The following is a 27,849-nucleotide window of genomic DNA, read 5'->3' on the forward strand; positions in this document are numbered from 1 at the left end:
GAGGGCTTTAAACTAGAAGAAGAGGGGATGGGAGGAAAAACAGCAGACAAGAACATGCAGCAGAAGGACAGACTAATCAAGGATACTAGATGTGCTCCAGAGGACCCAAAAAAGGGAACTCAGAAGGAAGCTAAGAAAAAGGAAGCAAAACTTCTTTCCTGCATGCTGACCACCGCAAGGAGCCTGACCAATAAGATTGAAGATCTGGAGTTGGTAATGTATGAGGAAAAATACGACATAGTAGGAATAACTGAGACATGGTTAGACGACAGCTATGACTGGGCGGCTAACTTGCAAGGATATGATTTGTTAAGGAGGGATCGTAAAAAAAGGAAAGGGGGTGGAGTCTGTCTATATATATAAAGTCCACTTTAAAGCCCACACTAAGAGAAAATATACAAGAGGGAAACGAAGAGGTGGAGTCTCTATGGGTGGAGATACAAGGAGGGAAAAGTAATAAAATCCTCATAGTGGTTTGTTATAAGTCACCAAATATAACAGAAGCCACTGAAAATCTATTATTGAAACAAATAGACAAAGCAGCAAATCACAATGAGGTGATTATTATGGGGGGACTTCAACTACTCCGACATAGACTGGGAAACTGAAACCTGCGTATCTCAGAATGGAAACCAATTTCTGTCAGTGACCAAGGATAATTATCTGTCACAACTTGTGCAGGGCCCAACTAGAGGGACAGCCCTTCTGGACTTAATTTTAAGCAACAGGCCAGATAGAATAACAGAAGTACGAGTCGATGGGCACCTAGGGAACAGTGACCACAATATAATACAATTCCACTTGTCCTTCAGTAAGGTGCCCTGGAAGGGGGTTACAAAAACGCTGAATTTCAGGAAAGCAAAGTTTGATCAGCTTAGAGAGGACCTTCGCCGAATTGATTGGGACAATGTCCTCAAAAATAGGAGCACAGAAAATAAATGGGAAATATTTAAATCAGTTTTACACACCCACTGCGAGCTAGCCATACCGTACAGAAATAAAAAGGCTAGGAACAGGAGAACACCAATTTGGCTAAATGAGGATGTAAAAAGGGCAATAAATAACAAGAACAAGGCATTTAAGAAGCTAAAACAAGAAGGCAATGAAGAAGCATTAAAAAGTTATAGAGAAAAAAATAAAATGTGTAAAAAACAAATACATTTAGCAAACGTGGAAACTGAGAGACTCATTGCTAAGGAAAGTAAAACAAACCCCAAACTATTCTTTAATTATATAAACAGTAAAATGATTAAAATTGATGGTGTTGGCCCATTAAAGAAAAATGAGGGTGAAATCATAGAGAGCGATGTGGGAAAAGCAAATGTTTGAAATACTTTTTTCTCAACAGTGTTCACACAGGAAAAGGATTTGCCAGGGGAAATGCAGAGTGATAATGTAAACTCCCCATTAAGTATTACCTGCCTAACCCAGGAAGAAGTGCAGAACCGCCTTAGTAAGATTAAAATTGACAAATCACCAGGCCCTGATGGCATTCACCCTCGGGCATTAAGGGAGTTAAGCAATGTGATAGACAGGCCTCTATTCCTTATATTTAAAGACTCTATAGAAACAGGGTCTGTTCCTTTTGATTGGTGGCAAGCAAATGTGGTACCAATATTCAAAAAGGGGTGTAAAAGGGAAACTGGAAACTATAGGCCGGTAAGTTTAACATCTGTTGTGGGTAATATTTTTGAAGGGTTTCTAAGGGATACCATTATGGAATATCTCAATGTTAATAAATGTTTAACTCCATATCAACATGGATTTATGAAGGTTCGCTCCTGTCAAACTAACCTGGTCAGCTTCTATGAGGATGTAAGCTCTCAAATGGACCAAGGAGAATCATTGGATGTCATTTATCTCGACTTCTCCAAAGGATTTGACACTGTCCCACATAAAAGATTGGGAAGTAAGATGAGAAAGCTGGGGCTAGGGGAAAATGTGTGTAGATGGGTAGGTAGCTGGCTTAGTGATAGAAAACAAAGAGGGGTTATTAATGGGGCATACTCAGATTGGGCCAGGGTTACTAGTGGGGTACCACAGGGTTCTGTATTGGGCTCCCTACTATTTAATATATTTATTAATGATCTAGTGGATGGCTTACACAGTAAAATATCAGTATTTGCAGATGATACAAAACTATGTAAGGTAGTTAACACAAAGGAGGACAGTTTGCAACTACAGACAGATTTGAGTGAATTGGAGAATTGGGCTGAAAAATGGCAAATGAGGTTTAACATAGATAAGTGTAAGGTTATGCACATGGGAAGGAGAAACAGATGCTACAATTACTTACTAAATGGAAAACTGCTGGGGAAATCAGACATGGAAAAAGACTTAGGCATCTTAGTCAATAAGAAGCTAAATTGGAGTGCCCAGTGTCAGGCAGCTGCCACCAAAGCAAATAGGGTCATGGGATGCATTAGAAGAGGTCTGGGGACACGAGATGAAAACATAATTCTCCCTCTATACAAATCACTCGTCAGACCACACTTGGAGTATTGTGTGCAATTTTGGATGCCGATGCTCAATTAAGACATTACTGAACTTGAAAGGGTTCAAAGGCGGGCTACTAAAATGATAAATGGAGTTGGTTCACTACAATACCCAAAAAGGTTATCAAAATTAGGTCTATTTAGCCTAGAAAAGAGAAGACTTAGGGGAGACTTAATATATATGTACAAGTATATCAGAGGGCAATACAGAGAACTCTCCAATGAACTGTTTGTACCAAGGACTGTGACAAGAACAAGGGGGCATTCTCTTCGTTTGGAGGAAAGACAATTTCTGCACCAGCATAGAAGAGGGTTCTTCACGGTAAGAGCAGTGAGGCTCTGGAATTCTCTTCCTGAGGAAGTGGTGATGGCCAACTCACTGAATGAATTTAAGAAAGGAATGGATACTTTTCTTGTGAGTAACAGTATAGAATGTTAGGAATAACATAATATTATAGGTAGATGATTGACCCAGCTTAGGGGAAGGAATTTTTTTCCCTATGGAGAAAATTGGCTTCTACTCTGTGAGTTTTTTGCCTTCCCCAGGATCAACAATGCAGAACAGCTGCACTAAAAATAGGCTGAACTAGATGGACATAAGGTCTTCCTTCAGCCTTCAAAAGTATGTTACTCTGTTAGTCTGTGTCCGCACTGCCAGGTGATGTAGAAACATCAAATGCTGGAAATAATGTAAAAAAAAGTTTTTTTATTTTTCAAAGTGTGGCCCACTTCTTCCTCAGGAAGCAAAAACCACATATCTGGATACAGACCACAAACTTTTACATTTTTACATATTTCTCTGGTGAAATTACTCCTCTTCTTGCTGCTGCCTCCCGGGGTCTGTGCACACCTGTCAGATCCCAGAGCACTGCAATTAAGGCCCACTTGTGCTCCCAGTCCCTTAAGGTGACAGCGCGAACCATCCTAAAGTGTCCCCAGCAAATGGCTGGGAGACACTTATTTACGCATCTACACCTGTTGGGAGGTGCCTGAGCAAAGTGTTCACTCTGCTTGTTTGCATACTTGCTAGTTCTCAGGGCCCTTGTTCTAATATACCAGTCGTACCTATCAGTACCTGCTATGCCTGCCTGTATACCTGCCACACCCTCCAGCATCTGCCTTGCCTGCCTGTATATCAGCTATACCTGCCAGTACCTGCCTTGCCTGCCTGTATACAAGCAATACCTGCTGTGCCAGTCTGTATATGAGCTGTTCCCACCTAAAAATGCCTTGTCTTCCAGTATGCCTGCCGATCCTGCCTGTACCAGTTGAGCCTTCCCATTCCTGACCCTTCTAGCTTTCTTGCCCTTTGGGGGTCAGATGCTGTGTGTTCGACGTCTGACCTAGAACACGGTATGACAATGATCCTACTCTATGCCGCAGATTCATCAATCAATGTATGCTGCACTTAGAGCTATTAGCACATCAGTTCTCTCCAGACTGGACCAAAGTGGCATTCTTCATGTCCCATCTTACTGGTGAAGCTCCGGTATGGCTCAATACCCTAATGGGAGAGAGGAAATCCTCTGGTCTCCAACCCATAGATTTTCCGAGAGACTTTGATGAGTTTGGTTGCGTTTCCTCCTTAGCATCCTCCCTCCTCAGATTGCGTCAGGGAAATCTCACAGTGGGCCAGTACGCCATCCAATTTCGTACCCTGTCCTCTGAACTCACCTGTAACAACAAGGTGCTGGTGGCCGCCTCCTGTAAGGGCCTATCGGGGAGAATTAAGGATGAGCTGGCTGATCATGATGTTCCTACCTCGATAGATAACCTGGTATCTCTGGCTACCTGATCGACCTCAGGTTTCCAAACTTCAAGCAAGTGATCTGAAAGAGAAGATCTATGTGCTTGGCTCCCTGCCTCCCAAAGTCAGATCATGCTGCAGATCTCAGCTTCAGCACTCTCCTCTGAATCCATGCAAGACAACTGGATGAAGCTGGTCAAGCCTCGTCAGGAGGTCTGTCGTGCTGAGGGGAGGTGCTTCTATTGTGGCAGTCCCTGACATTTAATTCACTCCTATCCTGAGAGGCCTGGAAACTCCAAAGCCTAGGGTCAGTAGGAGAGGTTATCCTGAATGAGAAATACTCCTATCTCCTGCTGACTCTCAGTTTCTGTTTCCTGCAGCAACACCCATTTCATTGAATTGGCCTATCTGGACTCTGGTTTTGCAGGAAATCTCATACAACAGGTTGTGGTGGATCGGTAACACATCCCTATCCAACGCCTGCAGAGTCCTTAGTTGCTGTCATCCATGGATGGGAGACCACTATCCGAAGCAGTCCGTTTAATTTCCGAGTCTGTAGAATTTTGGCTAAGAATGTTGCACTCAGAGAAGATCTCCTTTTATGTGCTACCAGACCTGTCCCATTCCCTCTTCCTGTGCCTTCCTTGGTTACTAGCACAGGAGCTTGTCCTGGATTGGAGATCCAGGGAAATTCCGCTTTTGGGGACAGATCTGCCTTGAGAAATGTCTTGTTCCTATTCGCCCTGCTCTATCTCCAGCTATTATATCAAACTTACCCAGCTTGCGTCCCGCTTATTGGACCTATGCAGACGTCTTTGATAAGAAAGAGGTGGAGACATTACCTCTTCGAGGCCGTATCTACCCTCTGTCCCAGGCTGAGACCTGAGCCATGTCAGAGTATATCAAGGAGAACCTAGCCAGGGGATTTATCTGAAAGTCTTCCTCCTCAGCTGGAGCAGGATTCTTCTTTGTTAACTATCAGAGTCTCATCCAGATAATGATCAAGAATAAGTATCCTCTGCATCTCAGAGTTATTTGATCGGCTCAGAGGTTCCAGAGTCTTAACTAAACATGATCTGCGGGGGGCATATAACATGATCTGTATATGCCAGGGGGACTTTAACACCTGTCATGGCCATTATGAGTATTGTGTTATGCCATTTGGGCTCTGCAATGCCCCAGCAGCCTTCCAAGATCTAGTGAATGATATCTTCTGGGACCTACTCTACCCTTATGTGGTGGTTTACCTGGATGACATACTGGTGTTCTCCCCTGATCTTGCCCACACAGAAGGGATGTTCGTGAGGTCCTGCAGAGGTTGAGGAAGAACCATCTGTACATCAAGTTTGAGAAGTGCGTCTTCTAGCAAACCTCTCTTCCCTTACTAGAATACATAATCTCTGAGACCGCACTGAGGATGGATCCCGAGAAAGTGTCCGCTGTCGTGATTTCCTGGAAGCTATCCAGCGGTTTCTGGGAATTGCAAATTACTATCACCAGTTCATTCCACATTTCTCCTCTCAGACCGCCCCAATTTCTGTTCTGACCTATAAGGGTGCTAACCCTAGGGTATAGACTAGAGAGGTTTAAAGAGCCTTTTCCTCCATAAAACTGGCCTTCTCTTCAGCTCCAGTATTGCTTAGGCCTGATGGTAATAAGCAAATTTTTTTGGAGGAGGATGCTTCTTTCTCTGGGGAAGCTGCTGTTCTTACTCAGAAGTCTCCTACAGGATGGATGGTGACCTGCAGTTTCTTTTCCAAAGCCTTCTCAGCTTCAGAATGCAACTACTCAATAAGCTATCGAGAACTGTTGGCTTTGGAGGAGTGTAGCGTTCTTACTGACCACAAGAATTTAGCCCATCTGCAGTCCGCACAGCAGCTAAATCCACGTCAAGCCAGGTGGTCATTGTTCTTTGCATACTTTGATTTTGTTCTCCATTTCCAGCCGGCGAACAAGAAAATCAAGGCAGATGCGCATTCTAGGTCCTTTCTATCTTCTGACCAGAAGGAGGAGCCTATGCGAATCATTAAGTCTTCTAAGATGCTTACCGTGGCTCCATTGGACTTGTCTTGGGTCCCATCTGGAAAGACCTTTGTCACTGGACCAGACATGAAGCGGGTTCTTCAGTGGGATCACTCATCTAAATTGACCAGCCATGCAGGACAGTAGAAGACAACTCTTCTCATTTCTCTGCATTATTGGTGGTCATCCCTGTGAAAAAATATTGCAGATTTCTTCTCGGCCTGTCTGGCCTGTCCTCAGAATAAGACTCTGAAACAGCTTCCGTCCGGTCGGTTTCTTCCTCTGCCCATACCGTCAACTCCCTGGAAGTACATCGCAATGGACTTCATCACCGATCTTCCTGTCTCAGCCGGAAGTACCGTCATTTGGGTAGTTGTGGATCACTTCTCAGAGATGGCCAACTCCAGCATATTTTCCATCTTCTCGGGTTACCTCTTCATATAGTTTCTGATACAGGTGTCCAGTTTACATCTGGAGAGCTACCTGTGAAGCTACGAAATGGAACCCTGGATTTCTCTTCAGCCTACCATCCCAAATTCAATGGGCAGGTAGAGGGGGTCAACCAGCTGCTAACCAACTTCCTGCAGCATTTCGTCAATGCTCATCACAGTGATCAGGATGAACTTCAGACTTGGGCCAAATTCTCCTACAATAACCATGTGAGTGAGTCCTCCGTTTTCTATTGAGCATGGTCAACATCCCAATATTCCATTCCCTGTAGCTACTCCTCCTATTGCTACCTCACGCCTGTCTAAACACCGGGCACTGCTCTTAGGGTGCGTGAACACTCCCGGTCTCTTAAAGAGACAGAGCATGACATCCTAACGTGTCCCCAGCCAATGGCTGGGAGACACTTATTATTTAAGGCACTTTCACCTGTTATTAGGTGCCTGAGCAATGTGTTTACTCTGTTTGTTTGCATGCTTGCTAGTTCTCAGATCCTCTGTTCTATTTACTAGTTGTACCTGTCAGTACCTGCTGTGACTCTCTGTATACCAGCCGTACCTGCCAGCACCTGCCGTGCCTGCCTATATACCAGCCTGCATCTCTTGTGTCTGTCTGCATACCAGCTAAACCTGACTGCATCTGCTGTGCATAGCTGTATATCAGTGTTACCTGCCAGCACCTGTCTTGTTTTCCAGTATACCTGCCAAGCCTGCCTGTACTAGCCAAGCCTTTCCACTCTTGGCCATTCCAGCTTCCTGCCCCTATTGGGGTCATCTGCCAGGTGTACAAGGTCCGACCTGGAGTAGCACCTGGTGTCCATCTGGAGCCAAGTCTAACAACATCTTCAGGGGCTCAAGAGAGAGTCAAGTGTTTGTCTAGTCATGCCCCTCCAGGCGTTAAAGTTGCTACACCCCAAAAAGGGATAATTTTGGGACCGCTTTTTAAAAAGCCATTGTTTCTTCTAATATCACCATATGTGTATGAACACTGACTGGCTTCTTCCCTAAAAAGGAATAATTTTGGGACCTTTTTTAATTTTCAAAAGCTTAAAAATTCCAACTGTGGAGTGTGTTATTAAATAGGCTGTTTCTTACCACTGGTTACCATTCGTTTAACCATAACCATATATGCTGATATCACTTGACATTTTTATGGTTGTCTTTGCATTAAACAGCTTAAAAGGGGTTGTCCAGGTTTTCTCTGTGACTCTAGACTTGAAAATCCTCACATCGCGTGCACTGTCACGATTCTCCATTGCTGGCATGTGACTGCAAGAAAGCAATATGCATTCTTCCGGCGCCTCAATCAATTCACTTTTATTGAATGAGGTCACACATGTCTATTTGGATTGTGGGCGGGAGAATGCATATCACATATTTGTGTGTGTTGTGAGAATTCACAAGTCTGCAGTCTCATAGAGTAAATCCAGACTTTTGACAAATAAAATTGATTACATTTAAAAACTAACAAGGGGATGTGGGTCGTGAATGGCACAACCTGTAGGCTATCCACTGTGTAATAATTATATTGGCTAAAACAAACATTTTTTGCTTATCCTAATCGGTTTGCACCATGAACCGGCAGTGATAACATTTATCAGCCTGGAATCTAAAGGTTCCATTACGCCTTAGATAGCTGTTGGCCTAAACATTCATTTGGGTGTCAGCTATCATCCCCCAACCCACCTTACATATGTACTCTCAAATTGGAAGAGTGGGGATACTATTGAAGAGAAATAGCACAATAGTGCATTATCCAGTGTAGGTATATCAATTTAAAAATAATACACTCACCAGATGGAGCTTGTAATAAGCATGGAGGATTCGCTGCTGCAGAAACCACAGATCCACGAGGGACCGACATAGAAGATGCAGTATAGGAAAAAAGTGGTCAGACAATCCGCGCTGCGAATCCCTATGGACAATTATTATTACAGTGGTCTTTATTCGACGTGTTTCGAAGTTTCACAGTACTCCTTCCTCAGGAAAAAACAACCAGGTGATTTTTTCCTGAGGAAGGAGTTCTGTGAATCTTCGAAACGCGTCGAATAAAGACCACTGTAATAATAATTGTTCATAGTGATTCGCAGCGCGGATTGTCTGACCACTTTTTTCCTATCCTGCAAATTGAAAGAGTGTGCATTTGTTTCCAAAGGAGAAGAGTGGAGTAAGCGCTGACGTTGCCCCGACAAAATTGTAAGACTGATATGACTTTTCTATGATTGGCATAGATGGGGGGGGTAGTCACTGGATACAAATAAAAATATTTTCATTGGCTAAATGAATCAGAAAATGTTAGTAATTTACTTTATTTAAAGCAAATACTTTACCCAAACTGAAAAACACCCGTTTACAGTATATTAGCTTTGCTACTGGGCATAAAAATGTCATTAAGGGCGGATCACAATGTACTGCTATACAGTACAGTGTTGATGCATCTGATATAATGGGTATATATTTTCAATATGGTGCATTTTTTTTAATGAATGTGCATATATTCACATGCCGGGTGGTTACACTACTACTACTATTAGGAAATGCTTTATACACTCAGCTACATATATTGTACACAATTGTATCATCTTATTTTTGAAAATAAATATAAAATTGATTTTTTTCTGACCAACAAGGATCTGTCAGGCTACGTATTAATTTGTCCAAATGATAGGATACTGAACAGCAAAGAGTTAAACGGAGCTGTGCTAACTCACAGGGGGAATAAAAAATGAAGAAGAGGAGGAGGAGGGAGCAATGACGTGCAAGCTTCTCCTCCCTTCCCAAGTCAGAGACCAAGCAACGACTGTGCACCAGAGAGAGTAGAGCTTGCTCCTCATCCATCTGCTTAGACAGATATTAAGGGCTCCTTTTTTACACAAACAGCTCTATTAACTCAAGAGGTGTTGGTCTCTTTTCTCTGCACAGGGGTCCCACTTTAGCTGTCACCCTGAAGTTTCTAGCTGTATTACTGGTGGCAGGAATGCTTGCATTCCTTGGTGCCATCATATGCATTATTGCCAGTGTCCATCCAGCAGCCAAGGGACCTGTTCTTGGTGCTGAAAATGATTCAGCTCCAGCTGCTCCAATGGAGAAGAGCCTAGGAGCTCTCCATGGTGTTAAGACCCTGTATGGATCAAAGGATGCCTTCCTTGAGCTCTCCGGATCCAAGTCCCAGGGTGGCCCAAGCTTCAGCAGGCTCCTTTGTACCCCTCTGGCCATGGAGTGCCCCTCTGATGTGCAGAGAGATTCCCCTAAACCTGCAGGGGAAGAGGTGCTTTCCTTGCAGAACACAGCAGAACAGCTGAGGCAGACAGTGCTGCAGCAGAAAAAGCAGATCCTCACTGATCAAGAAGCCATCAGAGAGCTCACTGGGAAGCTGAATCGTTGTGAGAATGGGCTGGAGAAGGGCTACCAGGAAGGAGCAGATGGATGGGGGGCCAAGGAAGGAGCCATGGGAGACCTGCCTCTTGATTCCCCCCAAGCAGTACAGGAACTGGAGGAGGCAGTCAGGACACTGAAGGATCGAATAGAAAAGATAGAGGTAAGAAGGAATAAATGTATATTCATCTACAGGTACAGGGATGAGATGGAAATATAATGTATCAAGACAGTCCTGAAAGGAGGAGACATTTTATTCCTAAATGGCAATATGTTGGTTTCATGACTAATGTCCTTGATAGAATAACAAATGTTCAGTATTCTACTAGGCAGGAAGACACAAAGGCCATGTAGACAGATCTATTGATTTGTGGACAATGCCTACATCTTATAGCTGCTTCTGTCCTAACTATAATAAGGTGTTTAATAATAAACCATTCATATCATGCAGAGATAAGTCAATACTGACAATACTGAATTGACATAATACATTAAATATTGACATTTCTAATGTGTGGCTCACTTTGCCATTTTGCATATTATATATGACCATTCTAGCGTCTCACTTGTTTTGTTAGGCCTTATGTATATTTTATACAGATTCCATAGTCCTGCTTAATTACACCTCCACATTGCTCAGGAAGGCAGGAAAGCTGCTGGAGAAACACTACTGCAAAAAATCCTCAATGACGGTGTGATTAGCCTGACTTGGGCGGAAACTTGTTTAAACTGATGTTATCAATGAAGCCATTTGCTATAGGGGGGAATATGTGTTTGTGTTTGTAAAATATGTGTAACGTTGTGTTATTTGCAATGGTTGTCATCTGTAATCACTAAGTTGTGTTGTAGTATCATCTCATAATGATACTGATGTAGCATGGATGACTTTTCATTTAACCATGCCTTTTATTTATGCATGGGATAATTTGGTGTCTGAGTTTGTCATTATATATCTAGAGAGATAAATATCATATAGATAGATAGATAGATAGATAGATGACACAATGATGACATCTGTGAACGCTTATCCATCACCTTTTTAGTTTTTTTGAACTTTCAACAATAGATATGTTCGTTTAATTTAGTATTCCTTTTCGAGTGGTAACAGTTGTGTAAAAATATATTATGATTATGTTAAAATATGGTTATTTATCATCTGTTACTAGAAATGTATGTCAGAAGATAATTAATTCAACCCATCCACTGATAATTTATGAAACACAATAAGGGATCTCAATCTGATAGGGAAAAAAAAAAACTCAGAAGGCAGAGAGAAGTGCGTGTAATAACTACACCAGTGTAAGGAGATGCTACAGATATGAAAAGTAACAGTATGAAAATAATATGCACATGGATAGTAGAGATAGATAGATCGATCGATCGATAGATATTAACGGATAGATAGATAGATAGATAGATACAGTGGGGCAAAAAAGTATTTAGTCAGTCAGCAATAGTGCAAGTTCCACCACTTAAAAAGATGAGAGACGTCTGTAATTTACATCATAGGTAGACCTCAACTATGGGAGACAAACTGAGAAAAAAAAATCCAGAAAATCACATTGTCTGTTTTTTTTTCATTTTATTTGCATATTATGGTGGAAAATAAGTATTTGGTCAGAAACAAGCTATCAAGATTTCTGGCTCTCACAGACCTGTAACTTCTTCTTTAAGAGTCTCCTCTTTCCTCCACTCATTACCTGTAGTAATGGCACCTGTTTAAACTTGTTATCAGTATAAAAAGACACCTGTGCACACCCTCAATCAGTCTGACTCCAAACTCCACTATGGTGAAGACCAAAGAGCTGTCAAAGGACACCAGAAACAAAATTGTAGCCCTGCACCAGGCTGGGAAGACTGAATCTGCAATAGCCAACCAGCTTGGAGTGAAGAAATCAACTGTGGGAGCAATAATTAGAAAATGGAAGACATACAAGACCACTGATAATCTCCCTCGATCTGGTGCTCCACGCAAAATCCCACCCCGTGGGGTCAGAATGATCACAAGAACGGTGAGCAAAAATCCCAGAACCACGCGGAGGGACCTAGTGAATGAACTGCAGAGAGCTGGGACCAATGTAACAAGGCCTACCATAAGTAACACAATACGTCACCATGGACTCAGATCCTGCAGTGCCAGACGTGTCCCACTGCTTAAGCCTGTACATGTCCGGGCCCGTCTAGAGAGCATTTGGATGATCCAGAGGAGTTTTGGGAGAATGTCCTATGGTCTGATGAAACCAAACTGGAACTGTTTGGTAGAAACACAACTTGTTGTGTTTGGAGGAAAAAGAATACTGAGTTGCATCCATCAAACACCATACCTACTGTAAAGCATGGTGGTGGAAACATCATGCTTTGGGGCTGTTTCTCTGCAAAGGGGCCAGGACGACTGATCCGGGTACATGAAAGAATGAATGGGGCCATGTATCGTGAGATTTTGAGTGCAAACCTCCTTCCATCAGCAAGGGCATTGAATATGAAACGTGGCTGGGTCTTTCAACATGACAATGATCCAAAGCACACCGCCAGGGCAACGAAGGAGTGGCTTCGTAAGAAGCATTTCAAGGTCCTGGAGTGGCCTAGCCAGTCTCCAGATCTCAACCCTATAGAAAACCTTTGGAGGGAGTTGAAAGTCCGTGTTGCCAAGCGAAAAGCCAAAAACATCACTGCTCTAGAGGAGATCTGCATGGAGGAATGGGCCAACATACCAACAACAGTGTGTGGCAACCTTGTAAAGACTTAAAGAAAACGTTTGACCTCTGTCATTGCCAACAAAGGATATATCACAAAGTATTGAGATGAAATTTTGTTTCTGACCAAATACTTATTTTCCACCATAATATGCAAATAAAATGAAAAAAAAACAGACAATGTGATTTTCTGGATTTTTTTTTCTCAGTTTGTCTCCCATAGTTGAGGTCTACCTATGATGTAAATTACAGACGCCTATCATCTTTTTAAGTGGTGGAACTTGCACTATTGCTGACTGACTAAATACTTTTTTGCCCCACTGTAGATAGATACTGTAAATAGATGGATTGATACTGTATATAAATAGAGAGATAGATACTGTAGAAAGATAGATAGATAATCTGTAGAGATGGATAGATAGATAGATAAAGAAAAAAGGGCAGCACTACCAAAATAATATAGTAGGTGCAAAACCTATTCAGCAGTGTCCAAACAGCCAAATTAACAAAAGGAAAAAAAATAGGCAGCACTCAAATTGAATGTGAAAACAGTGGATACTTTACTGATCCTCAGGTGGCTCCTGAGGATCAGTAAAGTATCCACTGTTTTCACATTTAATTTGAGTGCTGCCTATTTTTTTTTTCTTTAGGTAGATAGGTAGATACGTCTAGACAGAGTTGAAACGTTGCAAGAATGCATAAAGCAATCTACAATAATTTGGACTTTTTGGGGAGCCGTCTTCTATTCCTTTTATTAAATGGACAGACTGACTCAATCACGCATGACCTGATCAGACGACATTGCAGAAATGATGTATTACAGACGTTGTATGAAACATTATAATGTGATAAATTTAAAGGGAGAAATGAGGCTGTCGCTCTCCTACTATCCATCTAATAGTCACTGGATGCTTCTCTTATTTACCTAATGTATCATTTCCTTATACTTAAGAGTGTACAATTGTATTGGTATCTGCTGGGTTTCCATCTAACAATTCCTAGCCAGCATTATCTGTTGGACCTCTGTGCATTATGCTTGAATCGATATAATTAATTCCACATCCTTTTCCGGCCACCCTCCAGCACACTCTGTGTGTCGTCTCATTAGCACCTCTCCTCAATTTTGATTTTCCTACCGAGAAGACTTCCTTTGTCATAGGAAACCAATAGTCTACTCATTACAACCTCGAGAATCAATGGAGTGAAATGACGCTGACCAGCATCTTTCCAATATGCAGTTACTTGTATCTATGAAAAATGAAGAAGAGACTGTATAACCTATTCAGAAAGAAAAGCAGATTGTGATATATGCAGGGAATTTACACAGGTGGTTCCCATTTCTCAACATACTGTGGAGAATGCACATTGCTCAGCAGTCTGGTGTAAGTCCATTGTTAAGAATATCTAATATAGTTGATAATATTAAGGTGTTCTTCCATTCAACAAGGTCATCTTATATACAGTGATGAAAACTCCGCCACATGTATTATGGTGATCTAATGGTGCTGACATAATATTTATCAACCATGGCCACCAGATTGGTATATTTTATGGGAATCACATCAGAAAACAGCTTCAGTTACTCAAAATGACATTACACAAACACAAGATATTGTATTACACCATTTCCAATGATCTAATGAATGAAAGAAACCCTGAAGTATTGTATGTTTCCAAATATAGAAATTTTAGGTGGCAGAATTATTACCACATGCAAAAGTATTATCAATCCTTTCTAAATTCTATAGAAGTAATGGCTGAGATTGTCACTGTGGCAATGTATTTTCCATCATACACTGAAACTTAACTCTGAGATTCTAGTTGATTGGATACACAATGAAGGAACATATCAAAGACCCTCTGTTCAATGAAAGAATATAGCGAACACCCGATGTGCAATGGAGGAATATATTGAACATTCCCTGTTCAATGGAGGAATATATCGAAGTCCTCTGATCAATGGAATCAATGGAGAGATACTGTATATCAAAGTCCCCTGTTCAATGGAGGAATATATCAAAGTTCTGTGCTTAATTGAGGAATATATTGAACGTTCTCTGTTCGATGGAGGAATATATCGAATATCTTCTGCTCAATGGAGGAATATATAGAACACCCTCTATTCAATGGAGGATTACATCGAACGTCCACTGTTCAATACAGGAATATATCGAACTTCCTCTGTTCAAAGGAGGAATATACTGAATACCCTCTGTTCAATGGAGGAACTTATCAAGCATCCTATGTTCAACGGAGGAACATATTGAACACACTCCCTTCAATGGAGGAATATATCAAACGTCCTCTGTTCAATGAGGCAATATATCGAACGTCCGCTATTCTCTATATCTTTACACATGACTTCCTCTGGATTTTACTAATATGCAGGAGAATGGGATGATATGTTTTTCCCTACTATACATGTAATCTATTGGTTATATTGCAGTGCATTCAGAGCTTAGTAAAGTGTTGGTAATATACTGCAAGCGCCTCTAGAGAAGCCATTTCTATAGCAGTGCATTAGTAATGTATAGATTACTTACCACACTGTATAGCCTACATTGCAGACTGCAAAAAGCTGTGATGTATCGGTTGGTAATGAGTTTCATGGATTCCCTACTGATTTTTATTGCTTCTCACGCCGGCAGGAGTCATTCCATCAATAACAGTATGTAAGTGAACTGCTGATTATACAATCATATATCATATGAAGGAAAGCAGGGGTGCACGTAAGGAGTATGGGGTTCCCAATACCCAAAAGCTTCTTAGGACCCCACAGCCACAGATTAGAGTAATAAAGCTATACCTTCCACCAATAAGGGGAGATTTTATTTAGCAAAGATGGCATACTGGTACAGTTTTAATGCAGTTTTTTGAGAGAAGCCAGAAATCAATTCCAGTACTAAACACTTATATTTAGGGTATATATTTCCCCTGACCAATCATCGGGACTGAATGTTTTCGAATAATCATCTAAATAGCCTGACAATCACCCAACGAATGAGCAAAACGTTTGTTCATCAAGTGAGATGTTTTTTAAGCTTAAAATAATCATATCCAGTATCATATCTTCCTGTGTAACAGGACGGGTGCAGCTCAGAAAAATGATATTCAATGCTCACACAAAGACTGTATTGAAGTGTAACCGTAGTTTTAAATTTTATTTCATAAGTCAATAGTACACATGAAAATAAGCAACTTTGTAATATATCTGTCACGATCTATTTTTGGATCCGTGGCAGAGTCAGGATTCTTATAGAAACCTTTTTTCCTTTTGACCCGGTGGCCGCTGGTGTTACTACAACTATAGTTGCTTTGCTGCTGGTTTTCCCCCCAGTGGCCGCTAGTGTTACTACCTATTTAATTAGCCAGCAGGTGGAGACCAACCCTCTCCTTCCTATAAAAGGTCGTCAGGTGCTTAGCTCCTTGTTGGTAATACTGGTCATTTCGAAGCCAACCGTTCAGAGGAGAGAAGCTACCTTGAGCAGTGGTGTTTGCAGCTTATCTGGAGAAGTGGTTTTCCTGCTGGAAGCTGTCTTCGGGTGCCTTTCCCTGCGGTCCTGTGCATGACTGCAGAGCAAGCTAAGTTTATTGATTTTTCCCTGTCTGTTATTTTCCCTGGTGTTTATTAGTACAGCGTTGAGGACCAGTGTCCGCACTTGCCAACTTCTTTTGATCCTTTGACACAGCACCCTCGCTGATCACCGAGAGAAGGCCTGCCTTGGCACATCTCTCTCACCTCCTGCCCCATACTGATCATACTGATCGGTGAAGAGCAGCAGAGGAAGCTACCAGGACCTGCACATCACTAATGCTGCACACATGGTGCTAGTCCAGACTAGCTGAAAGCCATATGCATGTAAGGGACTTCAAAAAATGGAAATGTAATGCAGTGTGCAGGAGAGAAATGTGTTTATATAGCAGAGATGTGTTTATTGATTGAGCAGAAATGTGTGCGTTGATGTAGCACAACTGTGTAAATTGATGTAGCAGAGCCGTGTGCATCGATGTAGTATAGGTGTGTGTGTGTAAACCTGTGTGTGTATAGCAGAGCTTTGTGTGCACATGTACCAAAGATGTATGTAGCAGAGCTGTGTGTATATACAGCAAAACTGAGTCTTCTTGTGTTGTGCAGGCAGCAGTGTTGTGTAGGTGTGCACTACAGAGAGTGTACATATTGTGCATACTGTAAAATTATGTGTGTATAACTCACATTCTGCTGGGAAACACTATAGATTTATTACCTCACTATTCTGCCCTATTGCATTAAAATTAGTGATATTAACTAGAAATGAGCGAATTTGTTTGGATTCGGTTCCAAATACGATCGGAACCTAATTTTGCTTTTGCAATATCTGTCGAAGACAGCCAAACGTCTTAAGTGTATGTGCACACGTTGCAGATTCGTGTGCAGATTTTTCCGCGTGGAATCTGCAGAAGCCGCAGGACAAAATACCTGCATTTTAACTGTGGATTTCCTGCAGATTTCTAGAGGATTTTGTGTGGATTTGGCCTGCATTTTTACACCTGCGGATTCCTATAATGGAATAAGTGTAAAAATGCTGCGGAATCCTCACAAAGAATTGACATGCTGCGGAAAATAAACCGCTGCATTTCCATATGGATTTTTCCGCAGCGTGTGCACAGCGTTTTTTGTTTTCCATAGAATAACAAGGTACTGTACATCCCATGGAAAACTGCTGCAGATCCGCAGGCGAACCCGCAACGTGTGCACATACCCTTAGAATCGATGGGAGTAGAAATTACCGAATATGTTTGGAACCGACCATAAGACATATAATCGTCCCGAATATGTCACGAATATGTCAAAATCAGATTTGGGGGACAAAATTTGAACAAATTTGCTCATCTCTAATTTTTATCCCTCTATTTCTTCATACTGCAAGAGAGATTTTAATTTGTAGAAAATATACTTTTCCTATTTTCGGCTGTCTGAAGTTTGGAAACATCTTACAGTAAGATGCTTCATATAGTCCAAAATACAGTATATGTAGTATAATTTGTTTTTTACTTAGAATTAAGATGAGTTTGAAAGTTAAAATATATATTTTCAGCTTATTGAATGAAGTCAAGTGTAATACTAGTTTAAGCCCAATGTGCTGCATTTCAAAACATAATTCTTAGATACAAATCAATCTAATGTTTTTTGCACAAAGAAAAGGTTTCCTTGACATTCTCGGACCACTATGACAAATCTGTGACCGGGAAGTGCCTTCAGGGATACCAAACATCCTGAAATTTATGGACAGTCTTTAAAAATAGAACACATATTTCCCAGTCTGTAAAAAAAACAGAATTGAGGTGTCTGTGATTTTGTTGAGGCTGAAAAAACTTCTACAGATAACATTGACTGTAATCATCATTTTACAGTTTACAGTGAATGCAGCTGATGTTTCATATCAGGATTATGGGCTGTAGACCTGGATCACTTATCATAATGATTTATGATGGTTTTCCAATGTGTCCATAAAAAATATTGTCTGTCTATGATTTTTTGATAAACTGTCCAGAAAAAAAACAAAAACTCAATTTGGCAGCCCTGAGTGCCATGTATGATAGTAGTGGCAGTAAGGCTTTTGTGCCATCTATGACACGAGGGCTCAGATAGGAATGCTGGACTTGCATTCCCTATTGTGGTGCCTCAAGCTGGAGCATGATCATTGTTAGTATGCAATGTAATACTTTTCCCACATGCCAGTGATGGTAAATTATGTATTTTTTGATAGCAGGAGAAAGGCAAATCAGAACCCCTAATGAATATTACAGATCTGCAGTATATAAATTCAGAATATAATACAGGCAGATCACTAATAGTGTTATCTAAAATGATTTATGCAAACCATGCAAAAACAGAGTTTGAATGAAAAATTAGAGAAGGAGCACACACAAACCTAGATAGATAGATAGATAGATACTGTAGATAGATACGATAGATATGATAGATAGATGTCACGATGACCCGTCCTGTGTGACGCGACCCGCAGGCCAGTAACTAAAACAACAAGACACGGGGAAAGGGGAAACAGTTACAACAGTGGGCCCTGCGATAGGGGAAGGGGATGTGGAAACCTCCTGCACTCCCCTGAGTCAGCGTCCCCAACGCTCCCAACGTTCCCTATGCCGGTTCCGCACCAGGCGCCGATCAGGAACCTGTCGCCCTAGCAAACCCTACACCTATCCCTTGCTAGGGAGCTGGGTGGCGCAGGCACCGGCCCCACTGCTGCACTAATACACACAAGGAAAAACACAAACAGGGAAACACCACTTAGCTTTACTCTGTTGCTCTTGCTCCTGGCAACAGAGTCCACCACCAGAATGCAGCTGTCCTCCTGAATAATTGCCACCAAGCTCTGTCAGAGCTACAAGGAAATCCCCCATGACTCCTTCCACACCAGGGCTAAGACAGTGCTGCAAGGAACGCTCTCCAGCTCCTTCCTCCACCAAGGATGGTTGAAATGAACACCATCACCAACACTGATTGCAACACCTGTGACTCTTTTATAGGTAAGAGCCAGCAATCACACCTGCATCATAATCATGTGCACTCAACTAAAGAAACAAGAGTGCAATGACGCTCAGCACCACCGGGGGCAAACCCAGAACAAAAGACACCACAGTGCAATAATCCCAATGGCCACCGGGGGCAAAAACCAAACTTAAGCACAGCTTAAGAAAAAAAAAGGTTACCTGTGCTCTTTATCAGTCCCGATCCAGCATGGATCATGACAGTAGATAGATAGATAGATAGATAGATAGATAGATAGATAGATAGATATACTGTAGATAGATAGACACACTGCTCAAAAAAATAAAGGGAACACTAAAATACCACATACTAGATATCATTATTATTTAATAATAAATTTATTTATTTTATTTATTCCATGTTGCTTTACATGTGAGGAATGTGAGGAGAGGTATACATAATAAAAACAAGTAAATGACACAAGTCACGACTGGTACAGGAGGAGAGAGGACCCTGCCCGTTAGGGCTCACAATCTACAAGGGATGGGTGAGGAATTGAATGAAATATTCCAGTTACAAATCTTCATTAATTATATAGTGGAATGCATTGAGAGCAATAAAACATAAAAATGATCAATGTAAATCAAAATTAATATCCCATGGAGGTCTGGATTGGAATGACATTCAAAATCAAAGTGGAAAATCAAATAACAGGATGATCCAACTTATGTGGAAATGCCTCAAGACAAGAAAATGATGCTCAGTAGTGTGTGGCCTACACATGCCTGTATGACCTCCCTACAATGCCTGAGCATGGTCCTGATGAGGATGTTCTCTAGAGGGATTAAAGCATTAGTGAACTCCTGGACAGTCTGTGGTGCAACATGTCATTTGTGGATGGAACAAGACATGATATCCCAGATGTGTTCTATTGGATTCAGGTCTGGGTAATGGACAAGCAAATCCATAGCATCAATGCCTTCATCATGCAGGAACTGCTGACACACTTCAGCCACATGAAGCCTAACATTGTCATACATCAGAAGGAACCCTGAGCCCACTGCACCTGCATATGGTCTCACAATGGGTCTGAGGATTTTATCCCAGTACCTATTGGCAGTCAGGGTACCTCTGGCTAGCACATGGAGGGTTGTGCGTCCCTCAAAAGAAATGCCTCCCCACACCATTACAGAACCACTACCAAACCAATCATGCTGGAGGATGTTGCAGACAGCAGAATGTTCTCCATGGCATCTCCAGACATGGCCTCTCCACATCTGTCACATGTGCTGAACATAAGCCTGCTCTCATCTGTGAAGAGCACAGGGCGTCAATATTGAATCTGCCAATCTCGGTTTACTTTGGCAAGTACCAATCGTTCCGCACGGTATTGGGCTGTAATCACAAAACCCACTTGTGGACATCCGACCCTTATACCACCGTCATAGAGTCTGTTTCTGACAGCTTGAACAGACACATGGCTCTTAGTGGCCTGCTGGAGGTCATTTTGCAGGGCTCTGGAACTATTCCTCCTGTTCCTCCTTGCAAAAAAGAGGAGGTAGCAGTCCTTCTGTTGGGTTGTTGCCCTCCTACAGCCCCCTCCATATCTCCTGATGTACTGGCCTCTCTACTGGTATCTGCTCCATACTCTGGAAACTGTGCTGACAGACATAGCTATCCTTCTTGCCACAGCTAGCGTTGATGTGCCATTCTGGATGAGCTGCACTACCTGTGCAACTTCTCTGATTTTCTAGTGTAGACACCACCTCATGCTATTGTACCTCTAGGGCTGAGAGCAATGACAAAATGCAAAGGTGATCAAAATAACAGTCAAAAAGGATGAGAACAGAGAAATGGTTTGTGGTCACCACATGCAGAACCACTCTTTTATAGGAGTTGTCTTGCTAATTTTCTATCATTTCTAACTATTGTCTGTTCCATTTGGATTTACATTGTGTTGTTTAAGTGTTCCTTTTACTTTTTGAGCAGTGTATCTAAAGTTGTGCTCAAAAGTTTACATTTCCCGGCAGAATTTTTGCTTTCTTGGCCTTTTTTTTTTTTTTAGAGAATATGAATGATAACACCAAAACTTTTTCTCCACTCATGGTTAGTGGTTGGGTGACACCATTTATAGTCAGACTACTGTTTTCTCTTTTTAAATCATAATGACAACCCAAAACATCCAAATGACCCTGATCAAAAGTTCACATACCCCATTTCTTAATAACGTGTATTGCCCCCTATAACATCAATGACAGCTTGAAGTCTTTTGTGGCAGTTGTGGATGAAGTTCTTTATTTTCTCAGATGGTAAAGCTGCCCACTTCTTGGCAAAAATCTTCCAGCTCTTTTAAATTCCTGGGCTGTCTAGCATGAACTGCGCGCTTGAGATCTCCCCAGAGTGGCTCAATGATTTTAAGGTCAGGAGACTGAGGTGGCCACTCCAGAACCTTCACTTTGTTCTGCTGTAGCCAATGACAGGTCAACTTGGCCTTGTGTTTTGGATCGTTGTCATGGTAGAACGTCCAAGTACATCCCATGCGCACCTTCTAGGCTGATGATTGCAAATTTGCCTCCAGAATTTGCTGATCACGTGCTGCATTCATCTTTCCTTCAACTTTGACCAAGTTTCCTGTGCCTTTGTAGCTCACACATCAGCGATCCACTTCCTTTCTTTACAGTAGAAATGGTGTTCCTTTCATCATAGGCCTTGTTGATCTCTCTCCAAATGTAATAATTATGGTTGTGGCCAAAAAAGTTCAATTTTGGTGTCATCACTCCAAAACACCTTGCTCCACAAGTTTTGAGGCTTGTCTCTGTGCTGTTTTGTATATTGTAGGTGAGATACTTTGTGGCATTTGCGCAGTAATGGCTTTCTTCTAGTGACTCGACCATGCAGCCCATTTTTCTTCAAGTGCCTCCTTATTGTGCATCTTGAAACAGCGACACACCTCTACTAGTATTCAGAGAGTCCAGTATTTCAGCTGATGTTATTTGTGGGTTTTTCTTGGTATACCAAACAATTTTCCTGGTAATTGTGATGAAATTTTTGTTGGTCTACCTGACCGTGGTTTTGTTTTTACAGAGCCCCTGATTTTCCATTTGTTAATCACAGTTTGAATGCTGCTGACTGGCATTATCAATTCCTTGGATATCTTTTTGTATCCGTTTCCTGTTTTATACATTTTATACAGTTCAACTACCCTTTCCCGTAGAACTGTTAACATTCCTTTTGCTTTCCCCATGACTCACAATCCAGAAATGCCAGTGGCTGGATGAAAGATGCAAAAGTCTGTCTGGATCCCAGAAACTCACTCAACTTTTATGCACACACACTAATTACAAGCAAAAAGGTCACAGGTGAGGATGTTATCTTTAGTAGCCATTCAAACCCATTTGTGTCAACTTCTGTGCATGTTATCAGGCCAAAATCACCAGGGTTTGTGAACTTTTGATCAGGGTCATTTGGATGTTTTGGGTTGTCATTATGACTTAAAAAAAGACAAAAACAGTAATTTGACAATAAATTGCTTCACCCAACCACTAGCCATGAGTGAAGCTAAAGTTTTGGTGTTATCTGTAATGGGCTGGAATGTGGAACCACTGTGCCAAAGCCCAATGAAGACCAGGAGGGGCATGACTAGGAGCCTCACCCAATCTGAACATGGACATGCAGCAGCTAACAACACTGAGGCCCATGGAGAGACAAAGGAGGTGATCCAGGTGCTACTCCAGGACTGACCTTGGGTAGATGGCAGCTGACCCATAGGAACGGGTAGCTGGCATGGCCTGGGGAATTTTCTAACAGATGCTGGCAGGCAGAGAGGATGACAGGAGCCACAAGTACACACAGGACAGTCTGACAGAGATGAGCACTGGCAGATGCAGCTGGCTCGGCTATCGTTGAAGTGAGCACTGGCGGGTGCAGCTGGCTCGGTTGCCATTGAGGTGAGCACTGGCGGGTGCAGCTGGCAAGACACTAGTACTGGGAACTGAGAACTGGCAAGTATTTTAGGAACAAACTCACAACATTGCACAGACACCTCCATGTTGGAGGAGGCACTTTAAATAGTAAGAGACATCCAGCTATTGGCTGGGGACACTTTAGAGGAATGTGCGCGGCTCCTTTAAGAAAGAGGAAGTGTGCACGTGCATGCTCTAAGAACAGTGCCTGGAGACTTGCTAGGAGTGCGTGCACCCCGGGCAGCAGCAGACCCAGAAGGAGCAGGACAGGAGCCTCGGCGGTGAGTACACTGGTATCTCGTCAGGGAGAGAGGGACTGCAAGCAGAGATGTGGGCACTACATTATCATTTATATTCTCTGGAAAAAGGCCAAGAAAGCAAAAATGCTGCTGGGGTATGTAAACTTTTGAGCACAACTGTATATACAGTAGGGTATATAAGTATTTAATATACTGCAGATTTTGCAAGTTTTCCCACATCCAAAGAATGGAAAGGTCTGTAATTTTTACTGTAGGTACACTTCCAGTGTGAAAATCTTTAAAAAAAAAAAAAATCCAGAAAATCACATTGTAGGATTTTTACATAATTAATTTGAATTTTATGGCATGCAATAAGTGTTTTATACAATACTAAAGCAGAACTCAACTTACTATTTGGTACAGAAACCTTTGTTTTCAATTACAGAGGTCAGACGTTTCTTCTATTGGGACAGGCACAGGTTGGAGTCAGGAGGTGTCCCATCCCCTGCTCTCAACCATTAGGGCCTTCCTCTCCTTTTTCCCATCCAGTTGTAGTTATGTGAGCAGGTAGCGGGATGCAGCAACGGACAAGAGGCAGACCAAGGGTTAACAAAGGGTTAAATTCACAGGAGGATATGTGGCGCCCCTGATGGTCCGGTCGCCACAGAGGTAGTGCACCTCATCCAGAGGTGTGGTATCCCACCCTCAGATAAGGAGGGATCACCACCCAGGACTCCTAACACTCACACTCAACACATACTGGTTTGGAAAGGGAGTGTGGAAGGTAGGTAGATTGGGAGGAGCTTAGGTAGTGCAGTGATTGTGGGCATCCAATCAGAGAGAGAAAGGTGACAGTTGGTGGGTGGAGCTAGTCTGAGGTAAAGCGTTTGGTGCAGAGAGTAGTCAGTCGGTGACAGGACCAGCGAGAGAACAGGACTGACGTGAGGAAAGTTAGAGAAAGAGAGACATCGCTAATAAGAAGACACTCCCAGGAGAATAGAAGCGGTCCTAGGGGCATGGGTAGTGCGACTGGTCACCCGTGGGGCCTGCATCCTGGAAAGGAAGGACCAGGCCGCAGTAAGGGAACCAACCCCTGAGTCTAGCGGAAAATACCAAACAAGGCTCAACTAATATGTTGGAGGCTGTAGTGACTGTAGTGCGACAGTCAAATCCACTAGCAATCCTCCAGAAGGCAGCCGTTGAGATAAAGGACCCCGGGGCCTGACCCACGTCGCTCGACAAGGTCCGAGGCTGCTGGATGAGGGCCACTGCTGGTGAGGGCGTAGAGGGAGAGAGAGACAGCCAAGAAAGAGGACCATAAAGAGGAGTCCTGAAACGGTGTTCATGATCTACCTGGGAGTTGGCTGGACCCCTCACCTGGAGGACACGGTACCAAGTGGGCACCTGTGCACAAAAGACAACAGTGAGAAAAATTCTGAAACTGCACCCATCTGTGTCCTTCGTGTCCTTAACATCTCACCTGCTTTACACCGCATTTCACCATCACCGTCACCGGCTCACAAGCACCATCTTAACTGCCCTGGGAGACAGCTCTGCCCCTGGAGAGCTACACCATCTCTGCTGCTGCCGCACCACGGTTCCAGAGGATCTGTACAGCAGCATCGGCTACCCTAGCCGAATACCACGGGTGGCGTCACGATTCCCCTTTCCCCAATTAATTATCCCACCATCTTCCCCCTCATTGAACTTCCATCTTCTTTATTGGACACCCAGGGCCACGGACCGGGTCACCATCACCACCGTGACATATTTCCCCCTTAAAAGAGCCTGAAAGGCCCGGTACCGAGTAAACCTCGGCCCTGCGGGGCGTTCCATTTTGGCGTTACGACGAACAGGATCATTGAGCTCAGCAAAGCTGGGTACTTGGAGCTCGGCAAAGCAGGGTGCCTAGAGCCTAGCAAAGCTGGGTATTGTGTGCCAGAGACTGTAACATACTGAGTGCCAGAAGCCTAAATGTATAGTGTGCCAGAAATTTACAATACTGTGTAAAAGAGATTTTGTAGTATTGCTAAAAGGATTACCTGTATTGAGTAATAATGAATTTGTAAGGCTGTTAAATCATTGCCTCTCTGTGCCATTGTTTACTGCGTCACTGTTACTGAGTGCTGGTTAAATAGCTGCATCACAGGTTGTGTGGGCTTGTCAAATTACGGCCAGCAGGAGCTCGCTGAGAGGAATGCGCTGTGGTGGGCGGGGCCAGAGAGTGAGTGCAAGGATGATGCCCGCCCACCACCAACATCATTATGTGATGCAAAGGTGTCTGTCAGGAGGAAAGACCCACCTCCTGCATTACTTTGATAGGCATAAAGAGCAGAGGAAAGCCAGCCCCCGGAAGATGTCAGAGGCGAGCAGGAAGAACAGAGGAGACAGAACAATAAATATGGCAGCAACAAGGTATACAGAAGGAGGCAATTGCCTGAGTGCAGAGAATAAAACCATCTATGCAGATGAGCTGAGTAGCCAGCTCCAGGATCTGTCTCTGACCATGGTAGGAGGATGGGAGTCAGAGCAGGTCAAACCACCAAATACCTCAGCTGCGGTTGACCAAGTCATCGGGTCTGAGGATACCCTGATAGACCCCCTTCCTGTCCCCGCGGCCCCTACACCTGGGTGGGCACATTATAATATAGTGTGTGATCGGGCTACCCAAACCTCGGTGGTACACCCGGAACAGCTAGTGATCACTGGTGTAGTTCTCCATACAGAACTGTCTCAGCCAGGGAGTAGTGAATGTCAGGGGCTACCCTGGAAGAAGAAGTCAGAGTAAAAATGTGAAATAAATGCTTAAAGTTTACCTGGTTAGGACTGTGTTATAGTTTATTGAAGAAATAATGTTTACCTGGTTAGGTGTGTTTTACTGTTTTTAAAAGAACTGTGAGGTCATGTACAATGAATGATCCGAACTTTTAATTGCACATAGCACTTCTTAAGGTGCTCCAGCTTGGTTTTACGTCAGGCCTTTGGAAAGTGCCTTAATGCCACAGAACAAAAACCCGTTTGGCGAGGCCGAAAATGTACAAAGTACAGATCAACTATGCCTTGTAGCCTGCCCAAGGCCTACGCTGGGGGTTTAAAGACGGGTCCCCCGCATCATACCAAAGGAAAATACCCCGGTCAGGGATGGACTGAACTGTGCAAGAAAAATGTTTTATTCAAATGAGTTACATAAATGTTCATATTTGAATGTTGAATTTTTTGACACTTGATACAAGTATTTCTATTGAAGAGATGGTATTTTAGTAATTCAAGTCTAAAAGGTATATATTTATCAAATAGTAATTATTTGTAACGTTAAAGAGAGATGCCTCCCATAAAGGGAAGAAGAGCTACTGGTTTACATGTTTGACTGTTATACCCATTGTTATGCATTACAAGAAAGATTTTGTATGTTTCTGATAAAATCTGTTTTTGCTCTGTTCCAGCCTGCGGATGTGCTGTGTTTAATGAGGGGGGGTATGTGGCGCCCCTGAGGGTCCAGTCGCCACAGAGGTACTGCACCTCATCCAGAGGTGTGGTATCCCACCCTCAGATAAGGAGGGATCACCACCCAAGACTCCTAACACTCGCACTCAACACTTACTGGTTAGGAAAGGGTGTTGGGGAGTGTGGAAGGTAGGTAGAGTGGGAGGAGCTTAGGTAGTGGAGTGATTGTGGGCATCCAATCAGAGAAAGTTGACAGTTGGTGGGTGGAGCTAGTCTGAGGTAAAGAGTTTGGTGCAGAGAGTAGTCAGTCGGTGACAGGACAGCGTAAGAGCAGGATTGCCATGAGAGGACTGAGGATCAGAGAAGAGAGAAATGTGGCGCCCCTGAGGCTCGATCACCACAGAGGTACTGCACCTCCTCCTGAGGTGTGGTGCTCCACCATCCAGGTAAGCTGGAGGCTCCTGACCATGCTCCAACACTCGCATCCCACACAACACAGTAGTTCAGCAAAGCCACATTGCGGCTCCCTGCTTGGATTGTAGCAGAGCACCTTTGGTGGCTCCCTGCTTGGAACACAAAATGCGCTGGGAGGCGGGTGGAGTTTAGAATACATAAGAGAGCGGGAAGGGTTAGGATTACAGGTCAGTCTGGAGAGGAAGTCACTCAGAGAGGAGTGAGGGAAGAAGATCCCTGGGAGAGGAATGGAGGAAGGAGGTGCTGCAGCACAACTCAGTGACCTGGGTCTGCTGGCACGGGAAAGGAAAGAAGGAGAAAGACATTGAACTGAAACATGATCTTCCAAAAGAAGGAGAGATTAGTACGGAACGAAGGAGTAAAAGGGAACAGAGGACGTGGGTTAGGAGAGAACCCTGCCTAGAAGTTCTAAGCGCAAGGCCGGGGCCCGGTCCCCGAGGTTGTATGGATGCTAATGGTCGTGCA

At 43.0% G+C, this 27,849-nt stretch overlaps 1 protein-coding gene across 1 annotated transcript in view; it reads left to right on the top strand.

The window, feature by feature from the left end:
- Positions 1-9,489: 9,489 nt before the first annotated feature.
- Positions 9,490-27,849, top strand: part of NPTXR (neuronal pentraxin receptor) — an 87,526-nt gene continuing 69,166 nt past the window's right edge. The window contains exon 1 of the mRNA XM_073549445.1: positions 9,490-10,248. Coding sequence (XP_073405546.1) covers positions 9,688-10,248 — 561 coding nt within the window. The 5' untranslated portion in view covers positions 9,490-9,687. The remainder of the gene's footprint in view (positions 10,249-27,849) is intronic.

The sequence above is a fragment of the Dendrobates tinctorius genome, unplaced genomic scaffold (assembly GCF_039654945.1).
Source record: "Dendrobates tinctorius isolate UK_male_01 unplaced genomic scaffold, ASM3965494v1 ptg000159l, whole genome shotgun sequence".
Classification (NCBI taxonomy): Eukaryota; Metazoa; Chordata; class Amphibia; order Anura; family Dendrobatidae; genus Dendrobates; species Dendrobates tinctorius.